At 34.4% G+C, this 19,257-nt stretch overlaps 2 protein-coding genes across 2 annotated transcripts; one reads left to right on the top strand and one right to left on the bottom strand.

The window, feature by feature from the left end:
• Window positions 1–415: 415 nt before the first annotated feature.
• ARF2 (auxin response factor 2) lies at window positions 416–6,323 on the top strand. Its single transcript, XM_089715704.1, has 15 exons — window positions 416–956; window positions 1,076–1,188; window positions 1,474–1,569; window positions 1,646–1,702; window positions 1,806–1,961; window positions 2,083–2,167; window positions 2,389–2,479; window positions 2,584–2,748; window positions 2,994–3,113; window positions 3,238–3,313; window positions 3,390–3,561; window positions 3,651–4,582; window positions 4,686–4,876; window positions 4,982–5,183; window positions 5,355–6,323. The coding sequence occupies exons 1-14, from the start codon at window positions 824–826 to the stop codon at window positions 5,157–5,159; spliced, it is 2,565 nt and encodes an 854-aa protein (XP_089571830.1). The 5' UTR covers window positions 416–823; the 3' UTR covers window positions 5,160–5,183; window positions 5,355–6,323.
• Window positions 6,324–7,692: 1,369 nt separating this feature from the next.
• Window positions 7,693–10,821, bottom strand: LOC105648729 (transcription factor ICE1-like). The gene is made up of 4 exons (NM_001319930.1): window positions 9,673–10,821; window positions 8,730–8,954; window positions 8,136–8,306; window positions 7,693–7,776 (listed from the first exon to the last, which is right to left on the bottom strand). Exons 1-4 carry the CDS (start codon window positions 10,819–10,821, stop codon window positions 7,693–7,695), a joined length of 1,629 nt encoding a protein of 542 aa, NP_001306859.1.
• Window positions 10,822–19,257: the final 8,436 nt, after the last annotated feature.

Genomic DNA, 19,257 nt, shown 5'->3' on the forward strand with positions numbered 1-19,257 from the left:
ATACGAAAGAAGTGTAACAACGTTAACGTGCGCTGGTATGTGTTCGCTACGCACCCAAACACTTCTTTGCCTCCCTAACCCACTTCACATCGTTAATAGCACGACAAAAGCCATTTCCCCTTAAAAACCGAACAGCTTTCCCACTAACGTCAAAGCAAACGGCCGTTACCTAAGAAGAGCGTTGATAGGTTAGAATGGAGATAACCTTAAAATAGAAAACGAACGCCGTTAATGACGAAAGCCGCCTTTATTAATTAACCATGATCGTGTCGCTTTTATCTGGTCCAGAATAGAGTATACTGGCTAAAAAGGTCAGAGTAACCGGTGAATGCCGGTTCCGTTGAAAGACTGGTTAAAAATTGACCGTGGTTGAAATGATTGCACCCATTTTTGACCACTCTGGTTAAGTCTCGACTCTTTACACAGACAAGAATGATAGAGAAGAGAGAGACAAGATATTGAGAAAGAGAGAAGAGAGAGAAAGAGGCCACTGTATGTCCTGCTGAGCTTTGCTACAGCTATAGGTGGAAGGAGAAAGGGAGCTTGTTCTAGTTGCGGAAGATAGAGAAGGAAGTGACTAGAAAGAAAAAGAAAGAGAAAGAGAAGTGAGACAAATTTGGTTGTTCAATCGGGAAATTTATTGGTGAAAAGGTAGAGCTTTGATTTTCTATTAGCTTTTCTGTTTCTAAGTTTTGTAGAGAGAGAAACGAGAGGTAGCAGACTAGAAATGGTTGATTAGAGAGGCAAGTTCTTAGTTGATAGGAGTTAGAGCTTTCAATTTAAGGATTTAAATGAGAGATCTGTGTTAAACGAAGAGAGATTTATGGATTCTTCGGAGATATCAATAAAGGGTAACAGTGGAAACGTAAGGGGAGAGAGCTTCTCTCCCGGTTATAGCGAGCCTAACGCCGTGGAGGGGCAGAAAGGTCATTGTAGACGTCAGGCATCGGCAAGAGGTAAAATTCCTGCAGATTTTGTTAAGTTTTGGTGAATTTTGTGTGATCTGAGTCATTTATTTTGACATTTTCCGCATTTTGCTGTGTTTCCTAACTCCGTGGCGGCGCGTGTTGTGCAGACGCTGAAACTGCGTTGTATACTGAGCTGTGGCATGCCTGTGCCGGTCCCTTGGTAACCGTTCCTCGTGAAGGTGAGCGCGTGTTCTACTTTCCTCAGGGACATATCGAACAGGTCTGGTTCATTCTTCCTACTATAGTTCTCCAATAGTATTTTTCAGTGGATTTTCCTTCAATTATGCCCCTTTGCACTTTCGAAGGTTTAATTTGTCTACTCTTGAGATTTCTGGCGTCTATTTGTATTATCAAAATTTCAATGCACTGTTTTTTGAGGGGTTTCTGGTCGCTAATGCAAGCCTAGAGTAGGATGTTTGAATTTTAGAAGATATTTTATCATACCGCGTTTTTGTTGTTCCCTGACTTGATTTCTGGGTTAATTTTGGTTGCTGTGATGGGTTAGGTTGAGGCGTCAACAAATCAGGTGGCCGACCGGCAGATGCCAGTATATGATCTTCCATCAAAGATCTTATGTAGCGTTATCAACGTCCTCTTGAAGGTAGTGTGGTGTTTTAGTTTGTTAAGAGGGTTTTGCGAATCTGGACTTTGGCTGATGTTGCAACTGTTGATTGTAGGCCGAACCAGATACGGACGAGGTGTATGCCCAAGTGACACTGGTTCCTGAGGCCAAAGTAAGTGCGTTTTCATTGTGACTTACAGATATGTGGTGTTCAAGTAAGTGATGTTAAATTTGGAACTGTATTTTCTGATAATTTAATGGTTTCTTAATTTTAGCAAGATGAGAATGCTGTTGAGAAGGAGTCTCCCAAGCCACCTCCACCCCGATTTCATGTGCATTCATTTTGTAAAACTTTGACTGCATCAGATACAAGCACTCATGGTGGGTTTTCTGTGCTTAGGCGACATGCTGATGAATGTCTGCCACCTCTGGTTAGTATCAAGTCTGGTCATAAATAGTGATTCCTGTTCCTTTTTTTTTTTTTTTCCAAATTTCTTTATTTTTACTTGAACCTATAAAAAAAACTTGATGTTTATTTTTGGTGCATGATAGGATATGTCAAGGCAGCCCCCAACTCAGGAATTGGTTGCGAAGGATTTGCATGGAAATGAATGGCGTTTCCGGCACATTTTTCGAGGTAACTATCCATACTTGATAAAAAAGCTTGATTATGAGCTCTACACTTACCATACGTGTAGAGCTCCCTGATGTGAACATATGAATAATACTACCTTTAAGATTAAAAATTTTTCTTGGTTTGAAAAAAACTGCTTTTATCCATGTGAATTTGAAGTAAACTCATTATCCTTGTAGCATTCTTTTATACATATGATTCATTTACATAATGTTAAACCCCAGGGCAACCGCGAAGGCACTTGCTTCAAAGTGGATGGAGTGTGTTCGTTAGCTCCAAAAGGCTTGTTGCTGGAGATGCCTTTATATTTTTAAGGTTTGCATCTTCTCCTAAAGTTGAGATTTGAATGAGGCTTATCTTTTCATTTTACAAACAATGTGTTATATGCTTGGATGGTACTGACGTGTGGTTTGTTTCAGAGGTGAGAATGGAGAACTTAGAGTTGGTGTCAGACGGGCAATGAGACAGCAGGGAAATGTTCCATCTTCTGTAATATCCAGTCACAGCATGCATCTAGGAGTGCTTGCTACAGCATGGCATGCTGTCTCTACAGGAACCATGTTCACCGTTTATTATAAGCCAAGGTATGTAGGATATGCCACAAAATAGGATGGTGTTTTCAGGCTGGGCAATTTATCATTTTAGAGGGTTATGGTATAATTTCATTTGCGCCTCATTTTTTTGATTGTTCTGGACCTTTTGGTAATCAAGGAAATGCAAACTTAACTGCAACAGATATTCTGAGGGCATTTTATAACTCAATTATTTTTTATATGAATCAATTTGCAACTGCCTGTTTTTAAATGCTCTTATAAATATTTTGCTCCAGGACAAGCCCATCTGAGTTTATTGTTCCATATGATCGTTATATGGAGTCTGTCAAGAACAATTATTCTATTGGAATGAGGTTTAAAATGAGATTTGAAGGAGAAGAAGCTCCTGAGCAAAGGTGTGACTGGAAGAAGTACCCTCTTTCATTTGTTCATAACTGCTTAAAGTTGCATTTGTTGGTTATTTTTCATTCCTAGAATTTGTCATCACTTTATTGTATATACATAATTTTCTTCTTGTAGATTTACTGGCACAATTGTTGGAATTGAAGATGCTGATTCCACAAGGTGGCCAGAATCTAAATGGAGATGCCTTAAGGTATTATTCTTGTTATTAGGATGTCTCTTATATAACTGCGTTAAGTGCTGAATGGAGTTTTAAATGTTGCTTTTAGGTGAGGTGGGATGAAACTTCTGCTATACCTCGTCCAGATAGAGTTTCACCATGGAGTATAGAGCCTGCTCTGGCTCCTCCGGCACTGAATCCTCTTCCAGTGCCCAGACCTAAAAGACCTCGATCCAGCATGGTTCCTTCATCTCCAGACTCCTCTGTTCTTGCTAGAGAAGGTAGTCTTACTATTTTATTCTGTTCACTTATGTAGATCTATTTGTTGGATCAAAGGTTTGAATTGCCTTGATTTCTCTTGTCGGGTTAGGTTCATCCAAAGTAACTGCAGACCCTACACTGCCGATTGGATATTCAAGGGTCTTGCAAGGTCAAGAATTCGCGACCTTGAGAAGCAGTGTTGTGGAGAGCAACGAATCTGACACTGCTGAAAAGTCAGTTATGTGGCCGTCTTCTATAGATGATGAGAAGATTGATGTGGTATCTGCTTCAAGAAGACATGGATCAGAGAGTTGGATACCCTCTGGGAGGCAGGAGCCAACTTACACGGATCTGTTATCAGGCTTTGGGGCAAATGCTGATTCCTCCCATGGGTTTGGTTCATCCTTTGTTGACCAGTCTTCTACAACTGCCAGCAGAAAGCTTGTTTTGGATCAGGAAGGCAAGTTTAACTTGCTTGCTAGTCCGTGGCCTTTAATGTCATCAGGTCTGTCGCAAAAGTTATCAGAATCTAATACAAAGGCTACTTTACAAGGTCGTGATTTGCCTTACCAGATACGGGGGAATATGAGATGCAGTGCATTTAGTGAGTATCCCATGCTTAATGCTCATAGGATGGAGCAATCGCATGGAAATTGGTTGATGCCACCCCCACAAACGTCTCATTTTGATAATCATGCTCATGCGAGAGAATTGGTGCCAAAACCTGCATTGGTACAAGAACATGAGACAGGGAAACCTGCTGAAGGAAATTGTAGGCTCTTTGGCATTCCCTTGTTTCGTAATCCAGTTACAACCGAGCCAGCAGCCTCACATAGAAACATGGTCAGTGAGCCTCTCAATCATACACATTCATCAAGTCATCGACTTCATGTATTAGAGTCAGATCAAAGGTCAGACCAGTCCAAAGGTTGTAAAATGGCTGATGATAATGAACATGAGAAACAATATCAAGCTGGTCTCCTGCATACGAGGGACAATCAAGGCAAAGCTCAAAATGGTTCGACAAGGAGTTGTACTAAGGTTTGTTACTTTTATACTTGCATATCTTCATCTTTCAAAATCATGAATATTGCTGGCTTAGCGAAAATAGATCGTTTAATTTTTTTTTTTTTTTAATTTTCAGGTTCAAAAGCAGGGGATTGCACTTGGTAGGTCTGTTGACCTTACTAAGTTCGGCAATTATGATGAGTTGATTGCTGAATTGGATAGGTTGTTTGAGTTTGACGGTGAACTCCTGGCTCCCAAAAGGAATTGGTTGATTGTGTATACGGATGATGAAGGCGATATGATGCTTGTTGGAGATGATCCCTGGCAGTATGTATTCTTTACCATTTGTTTAAAATGTGCCTTAGACGTTTATTTTTTTCAGTCACTTATGGTTAGTCTCGTCTTTCTGATTGTGTCCATGTTGACAATCAGGGAATTTGTTGGCATGGCTCGGAAGATTTTCATCTACACTAGAGAGGAGGTGCAGAAGATGAATCCAGGGACCCTGAATTCAAAGGGGGATGAGAATTTGTTGGAGGTGGACGGTGTGGATGCAAAAGAAGTGAAACGTTTGCCACTTCCTTCAGCACATAGCACCGAGAATTGTTAGGTTGGGCTACCTTGAAAATTCTAGGTAATTTTTGAGGGTTGTGAACAAATTAGCTATGCTGAATATTCAATGCAAGAGCTTTTTGCTTTATCTTTTTGTTTAATTAAAAAAGTAATACAGGATGGTTATTGATGCTCCTTAAAATTATTCCTGAATATACCGTTGTAATTAACTTTTGTGAATCTTATGTGCCAGGTTTTCGAGACAGGCAGCAAAGCAAGGTTTGCTATAGCCTTTTCAGTTGCGAAATTTGAGATGGGGTGCGAGTCTTAACCTGTTCTAAGACGGACGCTTGTTGGTATCTCAGAAATAGATGGCAAGAATGATATATACCCAATTTTGGACATGTTAATGGAGTTAGTATTATTGGTGTCCAGTTATACATAATATATATAAATAATATATAATATATAATATATAATAATGATATATACCCCCTATCCTGAGCAAGGCAATGGTAGCCCTGCTTTTTTCAAACCATCCCACCTTGTACATTTAACTGTTTTTCCCTCTCCCACATTGTAATGTAAGTAAGTTTATACGTCATCTTAATGGGTTTTTTTGGCAGACCAACAATTTTCTAATGTTCATTTTGTTGGTTTCCATATTTATAGTCTTATGCTCTCTTTTAACTAGTGGCGCTCTTCATTTATTGGATGCGATTGTGCAAGTATTTGTCTTGAAGTTTTAATTGGGAATGCAAAATGTTAGCTGGCAGCTCATAATTTGTGTACTAAAGGAAAGAAGGGAGTGGCTGTGAGGAGGAATTGACCCATTCCTGTTGGCTCATGAAACCCAGTAAATAGATGGGGATTTCAGTACTTGACTGCTGCCTTTGCACGTGGTGTGTTTCCTTTGGTGGGGTGTCACATTGATGAATGATGGGGGAGCATGCATGTTCATGTCGTGCCCACTCAAGATAAGGTTTTATGGAACTGGGCAGTCAAACGATTCACTTGTTTATTAGCTGCAGCCATTATAGGGTATGGAGGCCGCCTTTTCTTTAATATTATCAGATTGGATCCATGGGACTTACATTGTGCTTGATTTCAGTTCTAAATGCTTCTTGTCAGTCTTGTATCTGCTGGGAAGGAATTGTATTTGCTTTATTCGAGATTATTGTGCAAGGTTAATCAATGTCAAATTGTTAGTCTGCCTGGCCTACATTGCTGTCTTTAACCTCGATTAGTGTATTGGATTTTTATAGGCAAAAAGGATGGAAGGTGAATTGGTAACAAAAATAGAAATTATGCCGTTCATTTAGTAGTTAATTTCTATTATTTTGCAACGAAATGTAAAATTATGAATTACTTTGCGTTGAGAGAGATGAAAAAGAAAAACTCTTTACAAATGGGTTAATTATTATTGTCGTATATATATATATTTATTTTTTAATAGGTTGATGACTATGAATAGTCACTAATTGTTGTTGTTATAACATGGATAATGCAAAATCCTTGTAATAAAATAAAATTAAATTAAACAAAGCTGAATGATGAATCTTGAATCTTTATTCCACCGGATAGGGTATGTGTCAAAATTTTGGTGTAAATATGAGAAAGTGGAAGCATATTTGTGGTTGTGGGGTGGAAAAATGGGAATGCATAGTCCAGATGACGTTGGAAAAGCTCCAAAAGCAAGCCTACAGTGACAGACATTGTAGTGGGGAAACAACAGGAAAGAAGAAAATCAAAGTCCTACAAACCATTAATACGACCACGACCATTCATTCTTCGCATTCGCAGTACAACTTTGTGTTTATTCAAAAGCGTGTTGATGCAAGGACAAAAGGGAGGGAGTTTAAAGTTCATTTTTTCAGACCAAGAAAGAGGCTGCCATCATTATAAAAGATTCAAAAGTAGTATGTTTTTGTCGTTGGGTTTTCAGATTTCATTCTCCTCTGACTTCAAACTTCAGACATTCTTCGACTCCAAATTTCTACGTATATCCCCATATATAGATTAGAAAAGGTTCTGAATTCTTTCTTGAATCTTATAGAAATGAAAATATATTTTCTCTTTTTTATCTCCAGTGAAAATATGTGCTACAAAACAAGAAAAAAGTTAGGAAGCAATCACAATCAAGCAGATAAACTGTCATTTCCACGTCATTAAGGTGTATAAACTCAAGGACCAGCAAGCAAGGGTCCTCCCCTACATTTCAGTCTAAGGGATTTTACAGTCCATGATTTGCGCAAATTTATGGAAGTAAATCATGCTTGTTTGGTTGACATTTTTTTAATTAATTTTTTCTTCTTGCCCCAAATGAATATTATTTATGAGCAATTATATTTGACAGTGAACTAATCCTCGGCTGTCCATAAATAACAATAAATAATGATAATGCTTTAAAGGGACTTTTCATTAAAATGCTTTAAAGAGCAGAAAATTACAGATTTCTGATTCTTGCAAAAGAACTATTGCTAGAAAACTAGTATTACAAAAGGATCTCATGGCATGAGAAAAAGATAACTTCTGCATGAATTCTCGCTTGTCCATTTGATACAGGTTTAACTCCAAGTTCAGGATGAGAGCTACATCACTCCATGGAAGCCAGCTGAATCCAGAAGCACTGCTTTTATTTGCTCAGGATGAACATCTTGCCCTTCTTTACATTGCTGGTGAAAATACAAGGGATAAATCTAACACATTAGGATTGTGGATAAACTAACAAAGAAATAAAATTGATTTCCGGTTCATTTCTCCATGCCTATTCAGGTCCATTTAGTTTGGTTTGAACCAAATGCTCACCCCTAAATGGAAGGTGAGAAATACTTCATTCTTGAATCCTTATTATGTAATCATGTAAGATTCATTTTGGAAACCAAATTGATGGATCTTCTATATCGGATACTTAGGTTAACAAGACACACACACACACACACACATATATTTACCTTCTTCTTTAGACATGTTATGGTGGAATAAGATGTTATTCATGTGGAAATTAGCGTCAAGATGAATGAAGAAAATGTACCTCAGCTCGAAAGATATCCATGGCAAAACCATTGAAACAACTGATGACAGCTTGCTGGATGTCTAGGCCAAGGTTATCCAAAGCCCTCATAGTGGAGAGCAGGAGACCTGCTCTTCGACTGCAAAACATGTGTATGTTTACAGCTCTTCCTTCTCTCACTCTCACTTCAACCTAGTATTTTCAGAGAGGCCAAAAACTGTATCATTGAGATTCCTAATCTATTTTTAATAAAACTATATTTCCTTTTTTGATTGAACTAAAGTTGCTCTGCCAGAAGTAAAAAACAAGGCATAAATCCTATCACTGTTTCGTACAAGTTTCCTTGCATTGGAAAACAAAATAGTTAAGCACCAGTATACATTCTTCGCTTGATAAAGAACCAAATGTTACAGAGTTGTTAATGGAAAGAAATAGAATTTTCAAAAACTTTTGGATGAGAAGTACGAAGCAGGAAGTTCCAAGTTTGTATCCTTGAACATTTTAGAAGCAGAACCTAAATATCGTGAGATTAAATATAAATTGGACAAGCAAATTCAAGAATGTAGGATTCAAGAAAGGCAATAACAAAATCGGAGCAGCAAGAGAGAAATTTACCCTTGCCGGTTGACCATTTGGACTTGGCAATGAGGTTGGGCAAAGCTTATCCTTGATACGGCTGGGAAGGGCTGATGGAGTGGGCGTCAAAGGGTGAAAACTTGTGGTGGGTGTCAAAGAAGAGCCAGGAGGAGTGGACTCCAATTCATTATGTAGGTCATTGATCCTTTGCAGAAGTTCCTTCAAGTACTCAATTGCATCCCCAAGTATTGATGCCCTGTCCATCTGTCAGCACAACAACAACGCAACTCACATCATATTATTTTAACGAAGCACACCAGAGGACATTTTTTTAAGCTCTGAACATGTTTATTTAGGAGTTTGGTTTGGACAGTGGAATAATATTCCTTTTCTAGGCTCAGTTTTGAGAAAAATAGTTAATGTATTCAGCTAAATTTGAAAAAGAAATTATCTTTAGAAAAAAAAAAAAAAAACAGCCTTCTTCAATTGCTACATTCTTCTGTAATTTTCCTGAGTTTATATTGTTGGCAAAACTAATAATAATGACTGAGGACAACAGACAGTTTCAAAGTTTTCAGGAACATGAAACCTCAAAGAGGGAAAGTGGAACTATTGAGAGGAAGGAAGAAAATCAAACATATGCAAATTGAATAAAAAATGATAATATCTGCCCATGCTTCATTGAAAAATAAATGAAAGAGGAGCGGACGAAGAATTTGCAATGCAACAACTTTTGTATCCCTTGAAATGGCACAAAAAATAAAGTAAAGCACCAGTATATCAGTATCCATGTGAGAAGCATTAATGCAACTATTTTATTAATTTTCCAACATGCAAAACAAAATATGAACAAATTTCAAAGAATTATACAGAGAGAACCCTCTCTCACATACACACACAGTTTGAATGATTGTAAGAATATAATAGGAAAAAAAAAAACATACTTGAATTCACAAGAAAATTGTGGAAAAAGAATTCTTACCTTGCTAATCTTTGGAACTACAGACCTAAGCATATATAACCTATCATTGAGCTTCTTCCGGCGCCTCCTTTCTGCCATCAAATTTTTAGCAGGAAGCCCCTTCTTCTTCCCCTTCTGATCTCCACCGCCGCCAGTGACACTGCTATTTGCATTAGAGCTATTCCCTCCATTTTTGCCAATCTCCTCCATTTTAGTGTTCTCCGTGAACTCATCAGAGTCATAATTCAAACCCGACCCATCAATGCTTACATCTTCAAAAGTATCATCTACATTACCCAACTTTCTCTTTCTCTCATTCTCTTCACCCATCTGACTCATTTCTCTCTTCCCTTTATTTATCTCAATCCCACTTAAAGCCCCCAAATTAGACCCATTGTCAGCCAAATTTTTCCTCAACGCTGCTCTCTTTTGAAACAAGGTAGGCTGTGCACCCATTGAAGGGAATGTTTCAAGAGGCCTTAACAACTTAGACCTATTCAAAAACAGTGCATTTCCTGAACTCTCATCAAAACCCCTAAATCCTGCAAACCCAGGACACGTTTCAGGCAATTGGAGCATCCGGGTAGTAGAAAAGGATGGGTCAGTGCATAAATTAGAACTGCTAATCTGATTGTTTGAGCTCATATCAGTAAAGTTGCCTAATACTCCACCTCCCCTGTTTAGTAAAGATGAGGCATTTGCTGTTGTTGTAGTTGTATTAGTAGCCTGGTTATCAAGAAACCCAATGTCACCCAAATCGAACCCATGCTCTAAAGGGTTATTAGAAACAACGTTAAGAAGTGAAGATAAGGTGGGTTTTGGATGCATAAAGTAGTGAACTTGAGATGGGTCGAGATTGTTGAAAACAGAGGAGGTTGGTGAGCAAGAAGAGGAAGAATCCACTGAATGAAGCAAAAGATTATCTGGGTCACCGAGATTTGGTGAAAATGTGATATCTCTAATACCATCTTGATGATTTTGGATACTAGTGTTAGCAACATACCAGTCGTCTTCTACATCAAGCATGGATTTGAAGGTAGAAAGCGAACCCATCTCTTGTTTACTCTGTATAATACTACAGCTACTGTCGTTAATGTTAATGGTGTTTGTTGTCGAGTCCTGCGGTTCTTTATCATCTATCCAGACAGCGCCGTTTAGTCCAGACAGCATTTTTAGTCTTTTTCTTTTCTGGATTTTCTGTTATATTTTTCTCTGGAAAGTGAAGGAAGCAAAACAAATTGTTGAAAAAGGTTGTGAGAGAAAGAAAAGGAGGTAAGAGGAGCAAAAGGAAAGAGAGGGAGGACGTTGCGGAAGCGAAAGGGTAATGGCTTTTTGGAGGCTTTTATTGTGAGAGGCAGAGAAGAAAAATGTCGATTATAGAGAAGGATTTGACACGCTACTCTTTGAACGTTACTCTAATCATCACTACTACATTTCTGGTTTGGCTGTATATTCACCCTTACGGTGTTTTTTTCTCCATTTTTTTTCTTTTTAATAAATATTAGGTCCACAGTTTTAATCTTTACTGAACAATTAGTTTAATTGATGCAATTTGCTTAGTTCCTCTACAAGTTCAAACCAAAATTATAATAGTATTTTTATTTTTAATATTTTAAAAATCTAAACTATAGGAATTTTTAATAAGTTGACCGGTGTTGAGAAAGATTAGCTCTTATCACGTAGCTACAAAGTATTATTTCATCTCACGTGACTTCTAGTACATATTACAAATATTTCGTAATTTGTTTTATCTCAAAATATAGTTAAATTTTTTGTTCATTTTATTAATAGTGAGATAATATTATAAATATTTTAGTATGATTTCATCTACCATCTTTCATCACCTATTGCATGACCATGAGGCATTCTAGCACGAAGTATTTGATTAAAAGATAATCCTATATATACATCAAATTATATTTACAAAAATCATACTAACTATATATACATCAAATCATAAAGCTAAAAATCTTAAAAATTATCGTTATTACTATAGAAATAGGTGTAATGTTACTGCAATTTGCAATTTCAAATACATGATAAGTTATTTACAAAGTTTAAGATGACACAGGTTAAAATCTTAAAATTTTTTTATGAATTTATGCATTATGCTATTAGAAGACTTGAATGTTGATTATCATTAATTATTAAGATTTAAACTATAGTTTATGAGAATTGACTTGTCTAGATTGGATTTATGACTTTGCCCATGGACCAATTGAAATAAGAGTATTTATAATTATATACTCATTAATAAAATAAAATATGAACAAATTTAAAAAAATAATAATTTTATTGGTTTGATTTATGGTTGAGGTCATAGAATCGGTTATAGGCAAGTATAGTCCAAGAGGGTGTACTTGTGCTATAAGGCATCTTAATTAAGTTGTGGTCCCAATTAGCATTTGGCTTATTCAATTAGATACCATTTTTTTTTTTTGGTTTCATATGGGCAAAATAAGCAAATTAACATGTTAGTAGATGCACGTGCCTTATAATTAATAACCAAAAGTGGCACAATATCTCCTTACAAGACAATATTATTATTAGTGATATCATATGATTAAAACGGTTAAAGTTTAACCCTCAAACTAATTACTTTATCCTTCTCTAGTGGGTCCATTTTATTTTATATATCATCATTTTTTCTATGTTTAGTAACTGACAATTACCATTTACAGTGCAGGGCATTAGTCAAAATTATTGTAAATTGTTAAAATAAACACGACCTATATACCTTATGTAAATATAAAAAAATTACCATTTAAACCTGCTAAACTTGGAATTATCATTTAAATATACTAACAAAATGGGTAGAAATTGCAATAAGCAAATTGAGGGATTTAATGCTTGGTGTAAGAAATTAAAAATTCAAATCTAAAAAGCCCGTTTTCTCTAAATTTAAACTATGGGCTATAGGATTTAATCCATCAAAAGCATTAATTATTGTACTATGAAAGGCTTGCAAATTTTGTATTAGATTAAAATATAACTAAAATTTATTTCTCATAAGAATATTAAACTTTACATTTTTTTTTTATGTCTAAATTAATTATGAATTAAAAAAGAACCATTATAATATTAATATTTCATAAAATAATAATTTTATGTTTAACGTATTAAGTATAGCAATAGCATGCAGTAGGAGAAGAGTAAGAGTATAGGGAGAGGTCCCAAGTATCTCGTGAAGCCTTTTACTTCACCGCACCTAATACCCAATCAATACCCTAACTTGTCTGTCTGTCTTTCTCTAAACCCATCTTCTTTTCTTTTTGGATTTGGTTGCTCAACGGTTACTTTCCCCATCCCTACACTTGTCTATCTCTCTATCTCCACCTTCCAATTTTCTGCGATTTGCACCTTTTTCCTTCCTTATTACTATTATTCCTTGATCATTTCGTAACTGCCCTGTCAATCAGTAATCAAGAAATGTATTTGAGCTAATGCTTAAACCGTAAAACTGAGTTGAGCCAAGCCTTGAATTTGAACTTTAAAAACAAAGATTGAGATAAGCTCGTTTATATTTTATAATTAAATAAATTATTTTCTTGTAAGTTCGAAGTCAAACTCAGTTTATTTATTAAATAGACTTGATTAATATAATTGAACTCAATTCATTAATTTTATTGAAAAAGTTTGAAAGGCTGTTCGATTAATTTATTAAATGAGCTAAACGAGAAAAATTAAACATGACTTGTTAAACTTATTGCGGTAGCTCGAAAGGCCATGTGTGGTTTGAACCATTTACAGCATTAGCTAGCGACAATTTCTCTATTTTGATTAACTTGAAGATATAATACAAAAACTCTTAATTTCTTTTTAGGAGATTGATAGTAGTGAGAATAGAAAATCAAGAATAGTATTTGAATTAAATAACAAGAGATTGTAAAATTGTCTATGAAACAAGAAGGATAGTAGCTCTAACAGTTTTTATCTGATCAGGGGACAAATAAATAATTACGGAGCAAGAATAATAAGCCTTAAATATATAATTAATCAATGCTAATTTTTAACCGAGCATTACATATTTTGAAATGATTTAATAACGCTAAGTTCTTTTATTAACAATCAATCTATCAGTGATAATTTTACAGTTTGTATGAAATTTATTTAGTTTGATCTTGTTTTTAGTTCCCATATGTATAAAATTAATTAATCAACTTTGCTGTAGCGGGATTGGAGTCTTCTCCACACTTGAAATTAGAAATTGGAACCTATAGCAGGAGGCAAGTGGAAAAAAAGGACCACATTGAAGTGAAATAAATGAAAATTGAAGCAAAGGGTTGACATGAATCTTAAATAAGTTGCAGTGAGGCTGTGTTTGGCTAAGGAAAAGGAAGATGCCTTTAATTTTTCTCTTGTAAACCCCGTGAATATGGGACAGAGAAAACTAACTGCCCTTGATTTTGGGTTACCCCACCCCATCATCATACATTTGCTTCCAAATAATTATTTATTCTATTTTTTTAATTATTTGGAATTTAGAGCAATATTTCAAATAGTGCAATATACCAGACAACAAATACACATCTTCCCAGTTTCCACGAAGAAGGGCTTTGTTTTTCTTCACCTCTATGCCTATGCCTGTCTCATATAAAAAAACACAAAAGCTTAGCTTGTTTCAATACAAATTTTGTTGTTTTGTGAAAATCACTGTTTGATGTTGTTTCCAAACATTTATGATTACCCACTTGTTCTTTTCTAATTAGCTTTAAAACCTTCCCCTCCCTCTATCATTCTTTCCTAGTTTGTTAGCTTTAAAGCCTTTCCCCGTTCTTTGATCAATTGTTTTTTTCTTTTAAACTTATAAATTTTATTGAAAAATAACAAAAATTTAATAAAAAGATCCAAATTAACCCTTACCGATAGACCTATACCTTATACAACTGAACTTAAAGATCTCAATTCTTAGTGAAAAAACTTATAATAGAATTATTAGAAACTAAAAATGACAAAAAAAATGGAGGATTTCTCCAAATAATCGGGTGAACAAAAAAAATAGTTGTACTAACTAAGAAATGAGTTATCATATTAGCTTGCTGATGAACCGATTTAACTTTAAAACCATCGATCTTATTTATAATATGATAACTCATTTAGCTTTAAAACCATGGTTTCATTTATAAGAAATTGATACTCACCAATAAGATTCCAATACTCATTATTCAGAAAATTAGAAGAAATAATATTTTGCCAAACTTTCCGACAATCCATTCGTAAGTCAATATTAAAAAATTGTTGTTGCTTAAGCCAACTAAGAGCCTCCCGGACAATTCTACCACCTTAGCAGGGCAATACCCCAAAAGCCCAAGAAGAATAGGCACACAAAAACTGACCAGATGAGTGAAAAAATTGCACCATCAACAGTGCATGAAACCCAAACCCAACGCAGTCCGAGACCAGTTATAGCTATAATCGTATCCGTGTGTTGCAAGGATTATAATTTAATTTTTATTTTAAAATTAAGATAAATTAATATTTTGAAGTAGTAAATTGTCATACTTGTCAATTTAGTTCTTAATAATTATAATCGTTTTGGTAAAATTTTAATTAAGAACTTCAAATTTTTCTGCGCAGTCAAATTAAAATAGTTTAATATTTGATTAATCTGTGATCTTGTTAATTACTTCAAAGTTAATAATAAAACTATTAAGCTTGAAATTAAATAATTAAAAATAGTTCAAAAAATGAATGTTAAATAAATATTTTACAACTGGGGCTACAGAAAATTAATAACTTATCATTTTTGTTTTTCAAGCAGACATTAGAATTAGCTAAGAGGTGATTGCATTTATCCTTCTGTTGTTAATTTCAGTTAATGATCTGTTATCTATTTAAATAACTAATTTCATTGCTAAATATTTCGGGTTGTGATCTGTAACTAAATTTGTTTTGATTTTATTATTTCTATTTTCGAGTTTATCTCTAATTTTTAAGTATTTTGTCCAAATACTAATTAATTTTCTAAAATTTATGGATAAAATTTTAAAGAGAGAAGGAGAGGAGAACAAAAAAAAAAAAAAAAAAAAAATGTTTTAGTCGTGATGATGTTTTAAAACTTGGTAAACATGATCTTAAAATCAGAGCTCAAAAATCAAAATCTTATTAAAAACCCATAAAAATATCAACTCAAGGTTTATTTATCGATTAGCAGTAACATATGAGAATTTATAACTATTCGATGTAGATTATTAAATTTGGAAAAATATTTACTTAAACTCGGTGAATATCCATATTTCAATACTTTTGTCTAAGAAGATACCAATTATTATTATTATTTTTCGAAATATTTTTGTTCAGTGATGGAACTATATTGCCTCCTATCTTTCTTTTAAAAGTAAAAATTTATCTTGGGAAAGAAATCTTGGTCCTTTAAAGAATTTAATGTCTTTAAATCATTTATCCTCCAAGTATTTGTATCTACTGCTTTGTTCCTGGATTTTAAGAGTTTCGGGAATTTTGAGTTCCACAGCCGTATTATTGCGTCAACGATATGTCGTTAAGCAACAAATCACAAATCCATGTTATTTAAAATTATTTATAAATAAATACTTTTATGAAAAAGAAAGAGATGCCGTTGATTTGGGATTTTGTCCCCACATCATGATATGTTTATGAGAAACAGATTAAACATTTAAAATATTATCTTTTCCTTTAATTAATTTCTCTCTCCGAATAATGTACATGAGAGAATAATTTACTTAGATTGAGTGTCTAAATATATTCATAAAATATATATATATATATATATATATATTATTTTTTTTGATAAAATAGTAATTTTAACTATTTATTGAGAAAAAAAAATTATATTGTGATTATTTCATGGAAGACCGAGTCTGATAAGTTATATAATATATCTATGTATATACTAATTTCATTTTCTATTAGTTTTTCTTCTTTTGAGACTTCATTTTTTATATGATGTTACACTTGTAATTTTCAAGCGAAGTCATGGTCCTAATTGGTTACTGCATGGTGAAAAATTTCATGTTCTAGCTATAAAGGGGATTCAATTTGCTAATATATTGACAAAAATTCTGTAAATTACCTTTCTTTTCAATTATCTCCCGCAATGATATACACACAGTAACAAAATGACCTTTTTTTTTTTAACTGAAAAAGGTACGTGAGGGTGAAACAATAACAAAACCATAGTAAGTTTTGATTTTCAATTTTTACCATCAGAAAGACAGATACGTAACACAAAAAGATCTCAAGAATTAATATGAATAAGATCGTCCACTTGAAGCTGCTCCTCACCCCTAGAAATAGACTCTACTAAATCCACCAAAGGACCCATAAACAACCAAGAACTACACCACAAACTGATTTGTCAATCATTCTCTACCCGCCAAGGAACATGAGACTGGAGATGTTGGAAACTACAAACAAACCCCTTCGAAGTACAAGAATCACAACCCCACAAGATCGAAGGAAAAGAGCGACCATGACAATGTTTATGTGTCAAAACTTGGATCCAAAGAGCCGTGTCATGCATAAAAACCTTCTAACCCAACTTACCCACTATAGCAATATTAAACAACCAGGCACACCGGAAATCCAAACCTCCAAACTTCTTAGGCTTGATAAGCCAATTCCATCTAACCAAATGCATCTTACGACTCTCCACCGTAGACCCCCAATAAAAATTACGAGACAACTTATCAATTGTCCCACAAATAGAAGAAGGTAACCACACAGTTTGCATAGTATAAACAGGTAAAGAAGAAATAAAAGATTTAATAAGAACTTCCTTACCAACAGGACTAAGCAAACGGGACCTTCAGTTCGCCAAATGAACCTCCACCTTTTGAATAATGTCCTGATACAGTGCCACAGAAGACCGCCCATAAAGTAAATGAACCCCTAGATACTTGCCTAAATTTGAGGTAACCATCACACCCAGTAACTGCTGGAGCCTATGTTGCATAGGACGAGAGACGTCCTGGAGAAGAAAATGCGAGATTTAGCCAGATTAGCCTTCTGCCCACTGCCTCCGCAAAAGTCCGCCAAAACATCATGAACTACTTTAGCTTGTCGCACAAAAGCTTTCCCGAGAATAATTAATTCGTTGACAAATAGCTAATGACTAATAGGAGGACCACCCATCGAAGCACGGGTCAGGACCTACTTTTTCCTAACCATTTGACACTGAATCAGTAAAGATAGCCCCCTCCATACAAAGGACAAACAGATACGGGGATAAAGGGTCACCATGATGCAGACCTGAGAAGGCACAAAATAACCAGAAGGACTCCCATTCCAAAGCACTGCCACAGATGACTGGGCAAAAGCACCATAATCAAAGAAACCCATAAATTAGGAAAGCCAAAAGAATCAGAACAAATCGCAGAAAATTCCAATTCACTCCATCATAGGTTTTTTCTGAATTAACTTTCAAAGCAAAATGACTCATTTTAGACTTAGATCTCCGGAAAAAATAAAAAAGCTCATAAGTGATAATAATATTATCAATCGTAGTACGTCATGGAATAAAGCTACTCTGAAAAGGACTAATCAACCCATCCATAAAGGGCCGCAACCGAAAAGCCAAAACCTTCATAACCACCTTATAATAAGGCATTGCAAAGATTGATCAGCCTGAACTGAGAGATAAATTCCGAAGCAGCAACCTTAGGAATGAAATTAAAATTCAATTAAATTAAAGATTTTTTAGAAATAATCATTTTTATTTTATTTTTAGCAATGAAATTAAAAGGTATTTTGCCATTATGTCTAACTGTGTCCTTTTTCCGGCAATTCTAATGTTCCCTTCCCATTTTCACACGCACACACACAGATATATATATATATATATATAATTTCAGGTGAAGATTGCTAGTATTATTTTATAATCATCGTTATTAGTTAGATAATTAGATTTAATTTATTTTAAATAGTTAGACTAATTGCATACCATTATTCTTTGAGTTATATAGATACTTAGATGATATACCTAAAAAAAGAGAATTAAAAAAGAAAAAAGAGAACTTCCCTCGTACACAGTGGAAGACCTTCTCAAGGGCTGGAGGAAAAATTGTTTTTTTGATTTTCTTATAAATAGTGTTCAATTTTTTCGTCCTTTTTTGTTTAATTTCATGGCCCATCCAAATAATTTTGTCCGCCACTGTTTATTTGTGAGTTATAAAGTAATATAATGTAATGCTGTAAAATTTAATTTTGTCCTTTTTTATTTAATTTCATGGCCCCTCCAAATAATTTACCCCAAATATCCAAGGTATGTTACTGTTCATTTCACGAATTATAATGAAATATAATGTAATGTCATAAAACTTATTTTTAGTGTAAATATTATTACTAAAATTACATTTGATTATTACACATGAAACATTCCTTAGCATTAATTTATGTATATAATATATATTAAAATTTCAGTATATTAATTTTCTTTGAATAAAGTTTTGAATGGTGAAAGTAGTTACTTATATTTTATGGAATTTAATCCCTTTTTGAAATAAATGAATTTCACATTTATAAATTTAAATTTTTACGTTTGGTATAAAAATGTAAAGAATTAAATTTTACGAATTCAAATTCTATTAATTTGAATATAATTACATTAAAATTCTATCAAAAAAAGCC

This window comes from Jatropha curcas, chromosome 10 (genome assembly GCF_041381405.1).
Source record: "Jatropha curcas cultivar XTBG-Jc1 chromosome 10, XTBG_Jcur_1.0, whole genome shotgun sequence".
Lineage (NCBI taxonomy): Eukaryota > Viridiplantae > Streptophyta > Magnoliopsida > Malpighiales > Euphorbiaceae > Jatropha > Jatropha curcas.